Source organism: Acromyrmex echinatior, chromosome 12, assembly GCF_024713525.1.
Source record: "Acromyrmex echinatior isolate Ae372 chromosome 12, ASM2471352v2, whole genome shotgun sequence".
In the NCBI taxonomy this organism is placed as follows: domain Eukaryota; kingdom Metazoa; phylum Arthropoda; class Insecta; order Hymenoptera; family Formicidae; genus Acromyrmex; species Acromyrmex echinatior.
Window position 1 is genome coordinate 3,664,056 of NC_141863.1, and position 18,034 is coordinate 3,682,089.

The window sequence follows — 18,034 nt, forward strand, 5'->3', positions numbered from 1 at the left end:
TTTGTACATATTTTCGTCAGAGCGAATATATTATTAAATAACAATCGTCTTGAGTTCAAGTTCAAATAATTTTTATTTATTCTCTTTTTTCTTTTTTGCATATATACAATATCCTTTACAATTATAATATCGGCTAGGTGGTTTTATCACCTTTTACAAGGAGGGATTATTACAAAAGTACGATCAGCTCTGGATAAATCGTGACTATTATATTTACTCTGTCAACTTCGAATATCTTATTCTTGTTCAATATTTGATGAAGATAAAATAATAAGTACTCGGATTGACATAATCGAGTTTTGGAATGCAATTCAGTGAATCCCGAAGTAAAGCGAATATAGGCTCTTGCGTAATGTAGTATATAAGGTATAAGAAAATGAACAAAAATGCTTTATTTCCTTCCTTTCCGTGACATAAAGAACTAATTCTACAATGGCTAATTCGTTTTTGTTTGTCTCTTGCCTTTTTGGTCAATAAGAGACAAACAGCAAGAAACAGGAAACAAAGAGCACATTGTAGAATTAGCCTTTGTACTTAAATGTATGAAGAACGATGACATTACTGACTGTTTACTATTTACTATTTAAATGTATTGGTCTGTTAGACTTATTGTCAGACAGCAACAAAAAATTCAAATAAGACGTCTTAAAAATATCTTCTAGACTATTTTAGATGTCTTTATATCAAAGCTTAATATACAATGTGTTCTTTGTTTCCTCTTTCTCGCAAAAATGTTTCACATATAATTATACATAATTATATAATTACATAAAATTATATATAATATATATAATTATATATATTATATATATATATATAATATATATAACATTCATATATATTTTTTTTCCTCGGTTGTTTTTTCCTCTTGCCTTTTTGCCTCTTATCCAATTTTTTGTTTTCTTTCGTCCGAAATAAAAATTGATGGATTTCGAAAGAATAGCAATACGTGAAAAGAAACGCGATTGTCAATAAAACAGTCATAAAGAAGAAAAAAAAGACATGAGGTAAAAAACGAGAAATAGAAAGCAAAGAACACGTTATAAATTACCAGCACAGATGTTCAAACTAGGGATGTTCTGAAGAGTATCCTGAAAATGTCTCGATATTCTGAGAACGTTAGCAGAAACATCTCTGGGATAAAGTGTATTATATGGGTAAACTTTAGACATCTTCAAAAAAATGTTTTTAAGATGTCTTATGACTCGTTTTTGAATATATTGTTTGGGAAGGATAACATTAAACCTGTCCTTAAAAATTACGTTTGTTATCCTCAGTAGCCAAAATAATTGATATCATCGCTCTATATAATTGCGGACGGGCTTTCTTCGGGTTCTTTTGATAGTCACGAAAAATCTTTGGCCGGTCTTTAATAACATCTCGTCGATGCTTTTATCGGAGCATTCTAGTCATTCTTAAAAATAAATATTAATTATTTTTACAATTTTTAACTTGAAAGATTAATATATCCATCTATTAGTATGAAAATCAATGTGAGAAACATTTACAATCGTAACTGAAACAATTGACGATATATATCTTGATTTATTTATGGAATTAATTATAATTTATCTCATAACGGAATAACACACAATATACTATTCACAATAAACACTTGCGTTGTACGAATTGACTGCTCGTATGTATCTATATGAGCTGGTTAAAAAAAGAAAGGAAAAAAAAAAGGAAATGTACAACAAGAGTTCAATGTGATGCGTGTACGCTATGCTTTCGCGAATAAAGTAATCTTAACAACTTAATTCGTAATGAAGTTGATAGTAATCTAAAAATATCTTCGTTGCACATTGTGTCCCTTATTTTGTGACTATAGGACACATAAGTACGATAACAGTAATATCTTATTATGATAACGCCTTGCACTGTTTGCAGTTCTCCATTCGTTCGTTGAATTCCTCTATTTGCAATGTCATTTCAAAGAATTTGTATTTATCGTGGATATTCCGCGTAGCGGTGCATAAAATGTTCTGGGGACTTGATCCAGGTTCTGCGAATGAAAATATCACATTATTTCAATAAAAAATCAAATATCGCGAAATAATATAAATAAATAATAAGACAATAATAATAAAAATACGAAACATGATTTTATATATAATAAAATTTAGAAGTCTAAAGATGAACGATGAAATGCAAGAATTTATACAGTTTGAATCAAGAAATATATATATAATGATCTAGGATAATGTTAAAAAGGATCTAGCATAGGTGCAAGAATTTAAGAATATACAAGAATGCATCGTTGCATAACTAAAATGCATAAATATAAAAAGTGCACATGTTGAATATTTTTGGGTGTACGTACTTATAGCAAGATGCGCTGACAGAGCAGTCTTGTCGAGTGAAAGCGCCCAGATTCTAAGATTGTGCACCTTAACGACTCCATCTATTTGCATAAAGGTGTTTTCCACATGTGAATAGTCAAAACCCTTAGGAATACCTTCCATCAAAACATTAATTACATCTTTAATAATCGCCACTGTAGTGAGAATAACTAATATGGAGAAGAGGAATGTACATATTGGATCCACCAAGTTCCAACTTGGCTGAAATATTAATCGATTATTAGTCATGTTTTATGTTTTCAATAGATAAGCCTGTTTGTTCATTGAGTCACAAAACTTCTATAAAAGATAAATATATAAAGAACGCAAGAACGATAACTTTTCAAAGTTTTATTTTTATTTCACGAGACATGATAAAAGTATGTAAAAATATACGTTGATAAATTACTAATGAAAGATACATAATTGAAGATACCTTAAAATAAATGACTAATGCGGCGACGAATACTCCCACGCTCTGAATAAAATCACCCAAAACGTGAATGAATGCGGCGCGCACATTGATATTTCTTTTTGATTGCTCGCCTTTGAGATCATCATCATGCCCATTTTCCACATCATCGTGCCCACCGTGACTGTGTCCGCCGTGACTGTGTCCACCGTGACTGTGGCCGTGCTGATGCAACGACAGGCCCATTCTATAATATCACATACATATAATGCATATAACATTAAAGCAATCTCTACATTAAAGCAATTAAGTAAAGACGCTAATTCTGAAAATTTTGTTAAAACTAGTTTATATCTAACAATTTTGAGCTAATTTTTTTATTTAAATTAAATAAAATTCAAATCAGGCCATTCATATAATTCAATTAATTCTCAAATATTTCTCATTTCGCACATTTAAATTAATTCGTATATCATTCGCGATTATATAGTATATACGCAATGAGGAGATGCTTGCCAAGTAACACAGTCTGGCTGTAAAAAAATTTAAAAAAGGATCAAAATGTAGCCACATCTACTTTAGCTGTGCATTATAATAGTAGTGACTCTCTATGACAACTAGAAAGTCAAAATGCGCAGTTATTTTATTTGTAATGATAGCTGTAAGTGCACTTATGACTTTACGTTATCAGAAAAACCAAAACTAATTTCAGCCATTTTGCTACTTTTAAAGTGAATAAAGTTAAAAAGTGAATAGCTAACAAGTCTTTAAGATGAAAAGTTTGGAAAATTCGGCTGTAATTTGTATGTCATCGAAAGTAAAGAGTAACGTGATTATCAATGTTATATCATAACAAAAAATTGATCATTCGTTTATGTGGCTCTAAAATTAATTAGTACTTATAAGATTCTATGCGTAGTTCTGTATGTTTATGAATGTTTGTCAGCGCTAGTATACTTTTATATATATATATATATATATATATATATATATATACTTTATAAATTGTAATAATTGCAATGATTAATTAATGTTTAAATTTTATCTTAGTGAAACGAAATTGCCAGATATTCAATTCAAGTTAAAGCAAAAAAGAAATTTTTTAAATTCTCTTTTTACAAATTAAAAAATTATAGATTTTTTATTGATTTTATTAATTTACAAAAATCATTTTCCTTTATTAGTTTATCTTTTTTTATCTTTATTCCGACTACCACTGCTGTAATATGAGACAATATTTTTACAGCAAAATTATGTAGTCAAATGGCTGCGACATTTAGTTACTAAAAATATTAGCTTTTTATTAAAAATTTTTGCTTTTATAACTTTGTCAAAATGCTCTAATGACATTGTGACGACAATTCTGCTACATGTGCAGTTTAAGCAACATTATCGCAAACATTTCAAAACTAAACATGTAACAACCTCTTTATGTAGCAGAATAGTTAAGCATTTAAATGGCTTCGATATCGTTTTTGCTGTTACAATTTTCAAAACGTCAATGACTTTACACAATGACTTTATGCCAATATCTGTGACAAAAATGCTATTTAAACTGCGATGTTATCGAAACTTCATGTGTTACTTGGGTCAGTTAATGTTACTCCTGGTGAAAATTTTTCTCAGAATTTTTCATATAATTTTTCAGAATTTCATATAATTTTATAACTTTCTAACATTTTTTATACGAATTGGAACATTTCTCAGAAAATCTACGTCTTTTCTCAGAATTTTTCATATATGTTAATTATAAAATATCATAAGGTTTCTAAAATTTTTTGTAAATATAATTTCTGATAAAATGTTATAAAATCTAAAAAATTACAAAATATTTTTTTCTTGTTATGAGATGAGAAACTTCAAAATATTTCAGAATTCTCTCGTGTGAAAAATTTTGAAAGAAGATGTAAACTTTCCGAATATTTCTGAATATTTCTGAAAAATGTTCCAATTCATATAAAAATTATGAGAAAAATTTTTCGCCAGGAACATTAAGTACATTGTACTTTTCATTGTTATAGGAACAATCGTACGGTATTATGTTGTTATGCATGAATTGCCGTTGTACAGAAGATTAAATAAATATTGTCTTAAATGATATCACTAACACTAGATTTACCGCAACACCAACTGCAGACGTGATCAACATCACCGTTGCATCCAATTCAAAGTCCTTATGGACAATTCTTTCTATCGCGAGGTAGAATAAAATGCCGGTAACTACCCATATTAATAAAACCGAAGTCAATGCCCCGATGACCTAAAACAGTAGAAAACAGAAAATGTACTATCATGAATTATACTATATTATTATATTACTATTATGTATGTACATTTTTTCACTGTGTGTATTAACTGTCTTCCTTTTGTGATACAACTCCACATAAATTATAATACATCACGAATAATTTCGAAATTAATTAAAAACAATTTTAAACAAATTTCATGCAATATTTATTTCATGTGTATACTGTTCTCTATTCTAACTTTACATCTTCTCATTAACTTCACATCATTAACTTTTATATCTAAATCAGGCCTGTTCAATTTGAACTCAGAAGCCAAAACGCAGTTATCGACACAAAAAATTCAATGTAAATAAAATTTCAACTGTAAAATATTGATAAGCATCACTCAGATGCGTATCAACATTTTACAGCCCTCGAAATCTTATCCATTGAATTTTTTTACGTTGATATTGCTTTGTATTCTGGCTCTGGAGCTCAAATTGGATGGTCCTGATCTAAAATAATTAATAATATAAATTATACTTATTTATCAATAAGATTCCACGTTTAACTAACTCAATTTTATCTGAATATCTACATCAAAGAGAAAGGGAAAAAAATACTCACCTCCGCTCGATACCAACCAAAAGGCATTTTTCTAGTGGCTGGTCTGCTGGAGACCCAGATGGAAAAAAGAGATATCATAAAAGACGCAAAGTCAGTCAACAAATGTGCGGCATCAGTTGCTATCGCTAAACTATTCGATAATACTCCGCCTAAAGAGAAAAAGAAAAATAAGAAGGAAATTTATAATAATTTCGCGACGGTATAATTTTTACAAAGCATTCTTGTTTATACAGATAACGCGTTTTGTTATATTACCAACGATTTCTGCTATCATAAAAATAACGCAGAGCGCACTGGCGATCAACAACTTTTTTCGGGCTTTCTTATCAATCTCCTCATTCCTCTCCCTGTGACAATGATCTTCTGGAGATACTAAAAATAATCATAAGAAAGGAATATAAGTGTTTAGTTAAAAAAAAAGGAGTTACTTGAAAAGTCACGATTCGTTAAATGTCAATTAAAGTTACTTGATTGATGCAAAAATTATATTTTATAATAAAATATAATAGATTTTTTTCTAGTTAATTTAGAAGAGAATTGGACAAATATTTTTCTTACAATGATTTGTCATTGTTGTCTCTATTTTTCAGATAATTTTCACTTCACTTTTTAATTGTCACTTTTTTAAATAATCAAATAGCAAAAATATATGCTGATCCAAAAAATAGACATCTCATGAAGAATCGTCGCACATTTTTCTTAAAAGAAACTAGAATTGCTCGGTGACTGAACAAACTGGTATAAAACACCTTTTATGAAAAAAAGGAAAATTTTTTTAACAAGAATAACCATAGTACATTAAAACTTCCGGAGTGAAACTAAAACACATTTTTTTTGAAATTTTAAATGTTTTTAACCTTGTAGAAATGATAACTAAAAAACTAATTAAGATAATCTCCTGTTTTTTTTTGTTTCCTAACTTTTGCGCAAGAACTATTAGGTGTTGGAATTAATTCGTAGCGTTTTACAAGTGATGGGAAGTACTTTCATTAATGTATTTTTTAATGCTCATGTGAAATAAATAACATTCTTTCATTAAAAAACGCTACGAATTAATTCCAACACCTAATACAATTAAGTTTTTGAACAATTTGATGTCTTACAAACTAAAAAATAACAATTTTTTTTACAAAAACATTTTTTATTTAAATATTTTTTTATGCCATCATTTTTTGAATCTTCCTTTAAAAAATTCATAAGAATAGATTAATTTTATGGCTGGCAAAAGTGAAAGGCTCCTTAAATCTTAAATCGCATCATTATACTTGTATATCTCGCAAAGAAAACGTACATGAATTTTGTTGATAATCCGCAACTATATTTTCGTCGCCAGAGCCTTTCACAACCGTACAACAACCTGACAATTTTCCATGAACGCAAAAGATGACCTTCCGTGGTGACATCTCATTTTCGTCGTCCTCATTGTTATTCGGGGGAATGCTCGTTCCATAGCCATAAATCGCCTTATCTTTAAATCTGCAAATACATCATTATAAATTTCTATTGTATACAGTTGAATATTATTAAAGTAATGATACAAAAAATCATTTTTACAGAAGAGTGATTTTTTTACTTCATTAAGATGATTACGATGATTTCCTTATACGACTTTGCGTAGTGGAAGAAAATGATTATGTATTAATGAAATAATCGTGTATAGCTTGCCGTCGATGATTCGAGAAAAAAATAATATCATTGTAGAGTCATTTATATTTAATAATTATTTTAAGTCAATCATCTTTTTTATCATGTCAATTTTATATTATTGGAATTCTTTGGATACGTAAAAATAATTTCGGTAGCTTTTTATTTGTCAAATTACGAAATCTATATCAATCCCAGGACTATCTTTTATATTTCTTTGATAAGATTTATACAAAGATTCGTATTGATTAATATGATAAGAGCAGTATATATATATATATATATATATATATATATATATATATATTAATTTATGGAACTCAGTATAAAGTCCATCAAGTTTTTTTATACGTTCAAATTATAGTGAAAATTATAAAATTATAAAATCGAACTTGTAACAGAATTTATTTCCTGATTTATGATTTATCGAAAATAACTTATATAATTTGCGTAATTTGATTAATTTGAGATAAAGAAAGGTTTCTTAATATTCCTTATTTTTTATTTTTTACAAATTAGATATATTTACTTCTAAATGCAGATTTATAAAAATAATCCATATTTTTTAGAAATATTGAGAACATTATTAAATATATTTTATACATTTAAAATATATTAAAAAAGAAATATTTGTGTTTGTGACATCATCAAGAATAATCAATATTTTGGAAAAAAAGAAAGAAAAAAGAAAATGATTCTCATGTACATGTTTTTTTACTCTATTTTAATTAGTAAGCAATTCTGTAAAAAATCTGATGGAGACACAATTATATGCACAATATAAATTGTTGACATTGTAACACGCTTTAACAACAGCAACACATTATATACGTAAATACTTGACCAATTCTTATCGTTTTTCACAGAATGCTATTATCTATTAGCCAGATATCTCAATAATGCCGTGTGTAAATGCGTATTCGTTTCACATGTACCTGTGAGTTCCTCTGTCACCGTCTGTGATTCAATTACGATGATGCCGTGTGCAAAATCACTCGATCGAAGAATATCGATGAAGACGAAGATTTCGCGATACCGCATACGCTATCATATTTAAAAATGTGTGAAAAGTCGCATCTTGAATTTTTTTCGAACATTTTTATATTATATCATTAATACGTACATATGTAACACTTGTAACATTATGTATAAGTAACATAACAAAAAATTATAATAAAAGTAATTTTCAAAAATACATTAATACAAGTAAAATGCTTATATGAGCATCTGCGATGCATAAACAATATGTATTTTTGTAAAGAATTATAAATAATAAAGAATTCTTATAAATATATTATTCACACACTAATAATTATCGCGGACGCTCACACAGACATTTTATTCATTGTATGTAATAATATATTTGCATAATTCATTTAAGCTTTAACAAATATCATTTAACTTTTATCTGCAATCTATAATATTTAATCGCTCGTTAAACTGATAAACTCATAATTTTCATCGCAACACGAATTATATATTTTTACACCTATATATATATATATTTTTATCATGTAGCCTTAATCTTTTTAGAGGCAGCGTTCGCGGCGCGGAAAGGGAAGGCTGACCCTCAGAAATTTGTCCTTCAGAATGTACAGACGAACAAATATGGCACGGTAATCAGATATTCATAAAGATTCGTGACGGTCTCCGTCGTTCAATCAAGGTACTTGCCGGTAGTGTATAATCTGTAGATTTTTGCCGATACCGCGGATGAGACGCGAGGACAACGCGAGGACTCGCATCGATGCGTATCTCGAGCAACATACTTCCTTTTGTTAACGATATACGCACGAAGTTGCTTATCTCTTTTTCTCCCACGTTCGCCACTTAATGAGGAAATGACAAATAGTTTCACTACTGTATGGAAACTTTTCATTTGTTATCATTTGAGCGACTATAATACGGAAATATAACAATAGGGGACTTTTACACGAAATTATTGGCTTTTGAAAGTCATCATTCTATTATATATATCTTATTATTACTTATATGTTTTTTGAAGTATTATTTATTATTATGGTAATTATATTTCAGATCGATTGAACGGTTTGCGGATTATCGTCGTATGTTCTTAAATAATAAGGTGCACCAGCGGATTAATAACTGACAACGGTCGATTCGTCGCTCCGTACGTCGTGCTATCCGACACCATGTCAGTTTCGTATTAATTATACTGTGATAATACGAGAACAACAGTCTTGCCTCGTCAAGACAGAGAGAACTGCTTGCATGGGCGTCGACAAGACGTTAGAAAAAATGTATTGCTGATATGATAAGAATTCTTGTGAATTTGCAAACTTTTCATAAGATTAGTAATAAAATAAAATCTCTTAATAAAATTAGTCTAATTATGTAACAGTTGTTTAAGCAGCTAAAGAACCTAAGAACGAGTATCAAATAACCTGGAAAAAAATGTTTCATATATAATCATATAAAATTATATAAACTTATATAAAAAAAATTGACATATTTTATATACAATTATACATAATTATACATGAAATATGTCCATATATATATATATAACATTTTTTTTCCCAGGCACAGAAAAAGAGATTGTTAACAAAGTGCAGGAATAAATACGATAAATAATTAAACAAGCTGATAGTATATCAAACATTAAATGTTAATATTGTCTGGAAAAAAACGATTATTTTTTTAAATGTCCCGACTGATAATTCCAGAAAGAAAACTCGAGCAAGCGCGATCCCTGCGCCTATTGTTTCAGGATCGCATGACAAATGCACACGCGAGTGCACTCTTCTTCCGCGATTAAACGTGATTGTTACACGGGCTATAAAATTATGCACTTCGCAAACGCCACTACTTGTTACTCGTGACTTAACGCGAGATAACAAGCATGTCGAACATAGTTTGATGTCGACAGTAAAAATAGTTTAGGAAGCTCATCAGAGTCCTTTATCTTATCCATGCAACACGAAAATTATGTACAACACAGTTTCGGTTAAACAATCATAAATTAACTCAATGTGTTATTCTCGACTCTTGGAAAGCGTGACGGGTCGATAATGGGATAAAAAAGAAAGAAAAAAAACTTGCGGTATACGCGGTTTTACAGGTACGATGCGCTGACGAGAGAGAAACTCGAGAAGTCAACCGCAAACGATCGTCAAACGATCGTGCTTTAAACGATCGTTTGATGGTCGCTCTTTCTCTAATGACGTACGATCTAATCGTTGGTCTTTAGAGAAGGTAGTCTAATAGATTTTCTGCATACATGTTTGATTGTTTTGTTATTATATATGTATATTGGCATCTTTCATGCAAGTCGGTTAAGCCAATAATTTTCATATTTCACACTTAAAAGTATCTTTCCATGTATAATGTTCATTCCAAAGATTGTACACGTCTTTTAATATGAAACTGAAGAAGGTATAGATTCTAAAGAGTGTATTTCTTTATTTATTCTATTTAGTGATACAAGTTGACACTAAAATATTTTATCTTTCTTGATATTTGGTGACACAAATCGTGTTAGCAAAAAAGCCAAAGCATCCTGATACAAGATAATAAAAAATAATTATTTTATTATTTAAATCGGATATAAATGTCAAACGTACCGTTGACATCACTGGAGTGTATATTTTGATTAATCCTAAATTATTTAATGGATTTACAAACGCAAATGTATCATTAATCAATCGCTGGAGAGTGTAAAGCTCTAATTTTTTTAAAATCATTTAATGGATTTATATATATATATACGAATACAAATGTATAACAATGAATCCATTCACGTTTTACGTGGATTACCAATGCGAGAGAACAAAAAAGAGACATCGGTGACGCAAAGTATTTCAAGGCTACATTTTGAAGGTCCACGGACACCGAGATATTTTCTGGTCAAAGCTGATCCCGTTATTCCGACATTAACTGAAAATATTCCGTGATGAACAAAACCGAAGGGAATCATGCGAGAGTGCACTCCCCTTATCGTTTTCGCACGAGTAGTTCCTCATAATTATGTAGTTTCTCGGAATTATGATTTACGTAAATGATGTTGACGCAATTTTATCCGAGTTCAATGATTTATCGTAAATATCCGGGCGGGAAACACCAGAAAACGGAGCAATGAAAGTTGTCAGCAGAACGAAATGATTTTCCTCGCCAGGATCTTGTTTATTTCGGGATTCCAATTTCGTAGAATAGCAAAACGAGTTGTAAAGACTATATGATAGTCTATTAACGTATAAAAAAAGAACTGTGTTGGGAAAAATAGAAATTTACCGTCTCGTACCGCGAAGATTCGAGTAGATAACTTCGTGGAAAAACCCGATTTGTTATTTTTATATGAGAGAACTGTAATTACGCACGACAGTTTAATGGAAAGAAACGTCTAGGTTTTTTTTTAATGCTCATGAAACTTGTTGTACATCCTCGCGTGCGACCATTGTATTGAGATCCTGTCGCGTGGCAAAGTGAAGGGGAATCACGGCCTTGTGTTTGCAGAGCTACAATGCATATCGCGTACGGTAAAATTGCCGCATAATTTCGGCAATCAGTGAGCGAGCTCTGTGACTTTTTAACACGCGGAGACATTGCCCGAAGAAAGAGAAATCGAAAAAGGAAAGGCTTTCTCGCCGACAATGTGACGAGTGTGTGTGAATGTTAAAAGACAGTTGATTATAATCAAGAAATAATAAGAATTTTTTAATTACATTCCGCAATGTTTTTATATTTATATTAGATTCTTTCAAGGCTGTTCCGCGATGTTATGTAAAACGTATTTTTTTTTATGAATGAGAACTTTTATGAATGAGAAAAAATTCTAATTTGTGAGAGATTAATATGTTTTTTTATTGCTGCACTGGACTATACTAAAACTTTTTTCTCGCTTTTACCAAATATCAAATATGTATCCATTTCATAAAAATAAAAAAACAGATTTGATAATTTAGAAACTCGGCGTCTTGACATTTTTCCAAAAGAGATTTACGTCTCAAATATAAATGCAAAAAAATTGTTCAAAATATTTATAAGGTATGAGGTATCAAAATATTTACGAAAACATTTATGAATGTGTTATCGAAAGATTTCAATGATCATATCATGAATATGTTAATGATGATTGACGATATGCGTGTACGTAATTTCTTCCTCCAAAGGGTTAATTTTCCAATCGATTTCGCTAACGATTATCCCATATTTTCCGTCTGCCAATATATAATTCGATATCGAGCAATATATTCCGAAAAGAGAAGAAGCTCAACATCTTCAATATTCTTGTGCGAACATTAATTGGGAAGCTCAATAATTTTTCAAAAGATACTCTCTCAAGAAACAACACACTCCAATTTTTCTGATTCCAACGGACACCACTTGTCATACATTCACGCAGCACCGTCATCTCTCTTAAAAAATCAAGCTCTTCATGGAAATTACGAAAAACAATTAGTCACGCATCGAAATGCCACAGCTGCATCCTTCAAAGCTGCAGAGCAAACCGAAACCCGTAGTATACGGAGCGCAATCTGACAGATTGACAGTAGCCCCTTCTCCTAAAGTTTCTGCGATGTCGCGAAATTTTCCACTCGCTGGTCCCGTGCGATCTCTCCTTCGCCATATCTCACCTGACTCGCGCACAGCGAGGACCAAAGATTGCGACTGGAGAAAAAACTCACAGCTTGATTTTCTCGTCATCCATGATCGATCCCGAGGTGGAGCGTTCGTGGATCCAGCTCATCCAGTCAGCTCGCAGTCGGTCGGCCGCCGATAGAGCGACGTCGCCGTGTTGGTCCTCCTTGAACGGGATCCGTTCAGCGATCCTTCGTCGAGTCGAGTCGAGTGCCAGATGAATGCCAGAAAAAAAAGAGGAAGACAAAATTGCGATTCGTCCGAGGCGGAGAAACCGCCTTGGATGGAGGCGACGGTCGAGGAAGGAGGCACGGTGACTGGTACGTGTTGTAATCAGTGAAGTCGTGTGGATTGTTGTCCTCCGGACGATCAGAGAGACGCGAATCGACTGCAACCGTCACTCGTCGAACGAAGAACGAAGGCACGGCTTGCCGCTCTTTCGGTGGAAGAAGACCCGTGGTCAGCCTGGGTCCGTTCGTCTGACAGATAAAAGATCTAACATTAGCGATCGGTCTATCTTCTTCTTATATACGAACACTCTCTTTCCACCTCTTTCTCTTTTTCTTTCCTTTTTTTTTTACATCTTTCCTTCCCAGTCTCCTCAGTCTCTCTGGCCTTTCCTTGCCAGATAGTCTGTCTTTATCAGAAATCCCCACTTACACTAATACTTTGCTCTCTCACTCGCTGCTCTATCTTCTCTCACCGTCTCTTTCTTCTATCTCCATTTGGAGAAGATACGTCTCTCCCGTCGAGCTTTCGTCCCACACTCGCCTTCGTAAAGAACACTAACTATTTTTTAGTAAAAAATAGTTAGTAACTTCGAGTCTTTGAACTCGTCCGAGAGAAATCGTTGGGGAAAAAGTAGCTCCGATTTAAGAAATTCTGATTGAATTAGCCGCTTTTTAGATAAAACTCTTCTTATCGCACCTTGCTTAGTTTTTAAAACTTCTGAACACTTCCCCCCACCTTTGTTATATCTATAAGTATCACCGATATATCTTGTATCTTAGAGTTTGACGATCACTCCGCATGTACTTTTTGGTGTCAACAGATGCTTTCACAAGTCGGATCCGGTTTATCGCAGTGGATTAATCGTGCGAATAATTCGTGCGATTTATTGGCAAGTATAGTCATTTATTTCTTTCGCACTGATGTCTTCGCCATAATCGCGCTGGTTGTATTATAGTATGCGTCTTATCAATCGATAGTCTCGAAATCCCGAACGAGACCAAACAAGATCAACGTTCTTTCAAAAGTCCAGCACAATGCTCTTGACGTGAAATGTCAATTTTCGACGATTTTTTTTATAAAAAAAAGGGAAAAATTCCTTAGATCAGCGATGTGTTTCTTAAAACTCCACTAATACGGATTATAGTGAGAGATCCCATTGAACGAGTCTAAGCGAAAATCTTCGATCATATCACGAATCATGCCCCATGGAGCGCGAATTGAGACTGAGCGAATGGTAAAGGTGAAATAAACACGCGGGCACGTTCATGTAACTTTCCAAAGAGGTATTGCTGATACACGTGATGCAGAAGCACGCGGCGATTCAAAGAGGCGATTGTCGATCGCGCGGATTTCATAATCGAGAGGCTCTTCCTGCGATCACGTCATGCCCGACTGCGTTAAATTTTAACAGATTGTCTTAACAAAGATCAGGCGAAAATTGAGATTTGCTCTTGAAAAAATTTAGAGATTTCATCACAACAGCTTTTGTTGACGATCGTGGCTTCCAAAATTATCATAATGAGTTTGTAAAAGAATCAACGCCGGGTCTACAATGAATTAGTAGTTGAAAATCTTAAGTCTTAATTTAAGTAGATGACTATTATAATTTTTCACATTCACAATAAGTCGTTAATTGTACAGCGAGTCGTTTGGACCAATGAAAAGGAAGAAAATTGAATTTGGTTAATCTTAAGAAAATCAGTATCGTTAATCTCGTATCTCTATCGTATTTCTAATTTTATTGTTAATTAAGACTATAACATTCAAAATCTTAAGTAGTAAGACGTAAGGAAATTAACATATTGGATTTGCTGGATCCCTGGTGAAAATTTTTCTCTGAATTTTTAATATAATTTTTCAGAATTTCTATATAATTTTATAATTTTCTCACATTTTTTATACGAATTGGAACATTTCTCAAAAAATCTACATCTTTTCTCAGAATTTTTCATATATGTTAATTATAAAATATCGTAAGATTTTTAAGATTTTTTTGTATAATTTTTGATGAAATGTTCTAAAATCTAAAAAATTTAAAAATATTTTTTTTTAAATTATGGGATAAGAAATTTCAGAATATTTCAGAATTCACTTGTATGAAAAATTCTGAGAGAAGATATAAACTTTCCGAATATTTCTGAGTATTTCTAAAAAATATTTCAATTCGTATAAAAATATGATATTCGTATAAAAATAATGAGAAAAATTTTCACCAGGGATGGCCTACTTTAATTGGTCAATTCGCTCTTACGTTTTACTGCTTAAATTTTTGTGACCCATAGGATGTCTTCCACTTGATACTTAAAATGCTTATAGAATCATTTTATTCTTATTGTTTATCAAATATTACAAAGACAGATAATGCTCGTGAGCATTGTGAGCGCCAAATGGAACACACCTTTATGTTTAGCCTAATGTTTTATTCAAAGTGGAAGGCTTTATTTATGATGATGTCATGAAAGAAACTCATTGGGTGAACATCAGATTAAACTTAATGACAAGTTAAATAATGAAAAACCGAGCTTCAGTTGTATAAATTGACTATTGGTCAATTTGACTTCAATTTCACCGATTCACCGATAAGACTTAGGACTATCGACTTATTTTAGACCCGGTGTTAGATAAGATAAAAATTTCAATGAGGGAGACATGGAAATGGTAGCTTACGAAATCGAACTTAGTAATTTTGATACTTTCGAAGAAGACAACACATATATACAAATATAAAGCAGTTACGAAAGAGACAATTTAAAAGAAGATAAATAAGCTGAAGGAGAACAGTACAATATTTACATAGATATTCTCTTTTCTCTTGCTAAGTTCAAATTTAGTGTAAAAAAATGTTTATTTAACTTTTGTAATTGTACGACAAATCGTGTTCACTCGCAGCATAAAAATATAGACAGTCTTCTTCTTGACGTGCGATGAAATATAATAGATATGCTGCCTATTACGTGTACTTCTTTTTAAATGCTGATAGTCGTGTGCATGGATGCCATGGTTTCCATTGTGCATCATTGATCAATTGATGTGATGCAAATACACGTGTGTTATGAGATACTCGGAAAAATGAATGTGCGTAAAACGAGAAGATGAAAATACTTATTAAATTATCTCTAACTGGGTCTTATCTAAAGCTACGCTCACATGATAAAAACTCGTAAATCAACACAATGTTATACGGAAATACATTTTCCATTCTAAATCGTACGTCTCCGTGCTATCCAAGATCCCGGTAATGTTTTGAAATCGTGGATCATGCGATTGCCTGATTAGAGTAAATTAAAATTGAATCGTTTGTCGAAATCAAACTTAGCAATTTTAATAAATTGAAATAACAATACTGAAAGCGAAAAGCTAAGAACAATTTTAAACTTGTTATTTACTCGTCAACGGTGCAACTGAAGTCCATTTTCACGGTAGTGTTTGATCAGAACTATTGGCTGCTATCTGGTGCAACGATGTTTTGTAATTCTTTTGGTAGGATATTACAAGACGAAGGGTAGGGTTTCGTGTAAAATAATTGGATACTTAGAGTTGCCTTTTTATACAGAAACGTGATCGCAAGAAAAAAGATCGTCACACAGAATGTTGGACAGTCAGAAAGAAATAATATCTATTAATGGATGACCTCCGACTGTCTATCAAAAACTACGTTTATGGCTCCGATAATAAAAAAGTATAAAGGTAGTAGGATTTTTAATGATTGAATGTCCCTGAATAATTTAACGCGTTATTTCAGATTTTTCGATAAATTATATTAGTATTGCCATCCATAAACTTTCTAACAATAACAGTCGACATGAAAACTACTTTGCATTTTTTGTCAAAATTTATGACTGTTGATAACGCGTACGTTTGGTGAGTTTGGTCGATACTCGATAATTTGCTATCGTAATAATGGACTTCTTGTAGAAAAGTAATGCAATTTAAAAAATTCAGAAAACAAAAAAATATATATATAAATAATTGTACTATGTATTATGTACTATAATAAAATTTTAGTAATAAATATATAAAAATAAATTTTTAATTTTTTAACTCAAGAATTAATTTAAGAAGCACTCTTTTCTTCATTTCCTAATTATTTTCCTCATTTTAGTATTGTTTTAAATTGTTTCAATTCTGTAAACTGTATATTATCAGAACAATTGTTATCCACAAGGAAAAAAAAATCATTTTAAGAAAGGCACGTTTTTTTTTGCAAAAGTATCAAAAGTATAAATGCTCAACGAACTCAATTGATTACGAATTAAATTAATTCTGTTAACAAACAAGAAATTAAAAAAAAAAAGTTATACCCGAACATCAAAATATATTGTCACAACAAGACTTACTCGTTAGCTATGTTGTTTTGTTCGACCACAGCGAGAATTTCTACGTCGGCGGATTTATCTCTGCTGTTATCCATGTCGTGAATTTTCCAAGCAGATCGTCGAGGAAGAGTGCGAACAACGCGGGTGCGCGAGCATCGAACAATTGACAGAAGCCGTCCGCCAAGCCGATCGCGCAGCCAAGGCAAGGCAAGGCAAGGCAAATCTGCGGCAGCGCGGGGTTACTATGCGTCGGGAGATGTCATTAGTGCGTGGCGAGCTGGCTCTCTCTCTCTCTTTCTTTCTTGATGTATTTACATAAATATTATGAACAAAGGAGACGCACGCATGACAACTAGATCAATCAATTTGATATCTTTATCTCCGCGAGAGCCATCAATAGGAGCTGCTTCTGATTAGATGTACAGATGTCTGATCACGAGTTCGCGTTGTTGAGATTTCATGCATTTCATGCATTTGATCCACAATTCCAGCGAAATAATAAAATAAGCGAAATAAGATAAACGATGATAAATGTGCCTTATCATGAGAAATTAGTCCATTTCGTGCGACCTCGCGCATTACACTCGATCCTCAATTGAAAAATGATCAATGATAGGACGTAATAATTTTAAGCCT

The 18,034-nt window shown here is 31.9% G+C and overlaps 1 protein-coding gene and 1 long non-coding RNA gene across 5 annotated transcripts; one reads left to right on the forward strand and one right to left on the reverse strand.

Moving 5' to 3' along the window:
• Positions 1-54: 54 nt before the first annotated feature.
• On the reverse strand, positions 55-17,592 carry LOC105152001 (proton-coupled zinc antiporter SLC30A2). Of its 4 annotated transcripts, XM_087411747.1 has the most exons (9): positions 13,401-14,028; positions 12,899-13,330; positions 6,901-7,085; positions 5,865-5,981; positions 5,610-5,758; positions 4,863-5,014; positions 2,779-3,001; positions 2,324-2,564; positions 55-2,005 (listed from the first exon to the last, which is right to left on the reverse strand). In XM_087411747.1, the coding sequence occupies exons 2-9, from the start codon at positions 12,958-12,960 to the stop codon at positions 1,863-1,865; spliced, it is 1,272 nt and encodes a 423-aa protein (XP_087267873.1). In that variant the 5' UTR covers positions 12,961-13,330; positions 13,401-14,028; the 3' UTR covers positions 55-1,862. The 4 variants fall into 4 exon arrangements, with proteins under 4 accessions (XP_087267873.1, XP_011064318.1, XP_011064320.1 ...); XM_011066016.2 differs by lacking the exons at positions 12,899-13,330; positions 13,401-14,028 and adding an exon at positions 17,420-17,592; XM_011066018.2 differs by lacking the exons at positions 12,899-13,330; positions 13,401-14,028 and adding an exon at positions 8,189-9,656.
• LOC147907744 (uncharacterized) lies at positions 13,237-14,746 on the forward strand. Its single transcript, XR_015546875.1, has 2 exons — positions 13,237-13,320; positions 13,903-14,746. It is a non-coding gene; the product is annotated as an uncharacterized LOC147907744 (long non-coding RNA).
• Positions 17,593-18,034: the final 442 nt, after the last annotated feature.

What these genes read in the sequence shown, in the direction of transcription:
- LOC105152001 (XM_011066016.2), bottom strand. Translation starts at nt 17,493, where the DNA reads ATGGATAACAGCAGAGATAAATCCGCCGACGTAGAAATTCTCGCTGTG. An exon ending in GGTGTTGCGGTAAATCTAGT is followed by an intron (nt 3,002 to 4,862) that starts GTTAGTGATATC and finishes GTGATATTATAG; the next exon opens with AATGGGCCTGTCGTTGCATC. An exon ending in GTCAGCGCATCTTGCTATAA is followed by an intron (nt 2,006 to 2,323) that starts GTACGTACACCC and finishes TTTCATTCGCAG; the next exon opens with AACCTGGATCAAGTCCCCAG.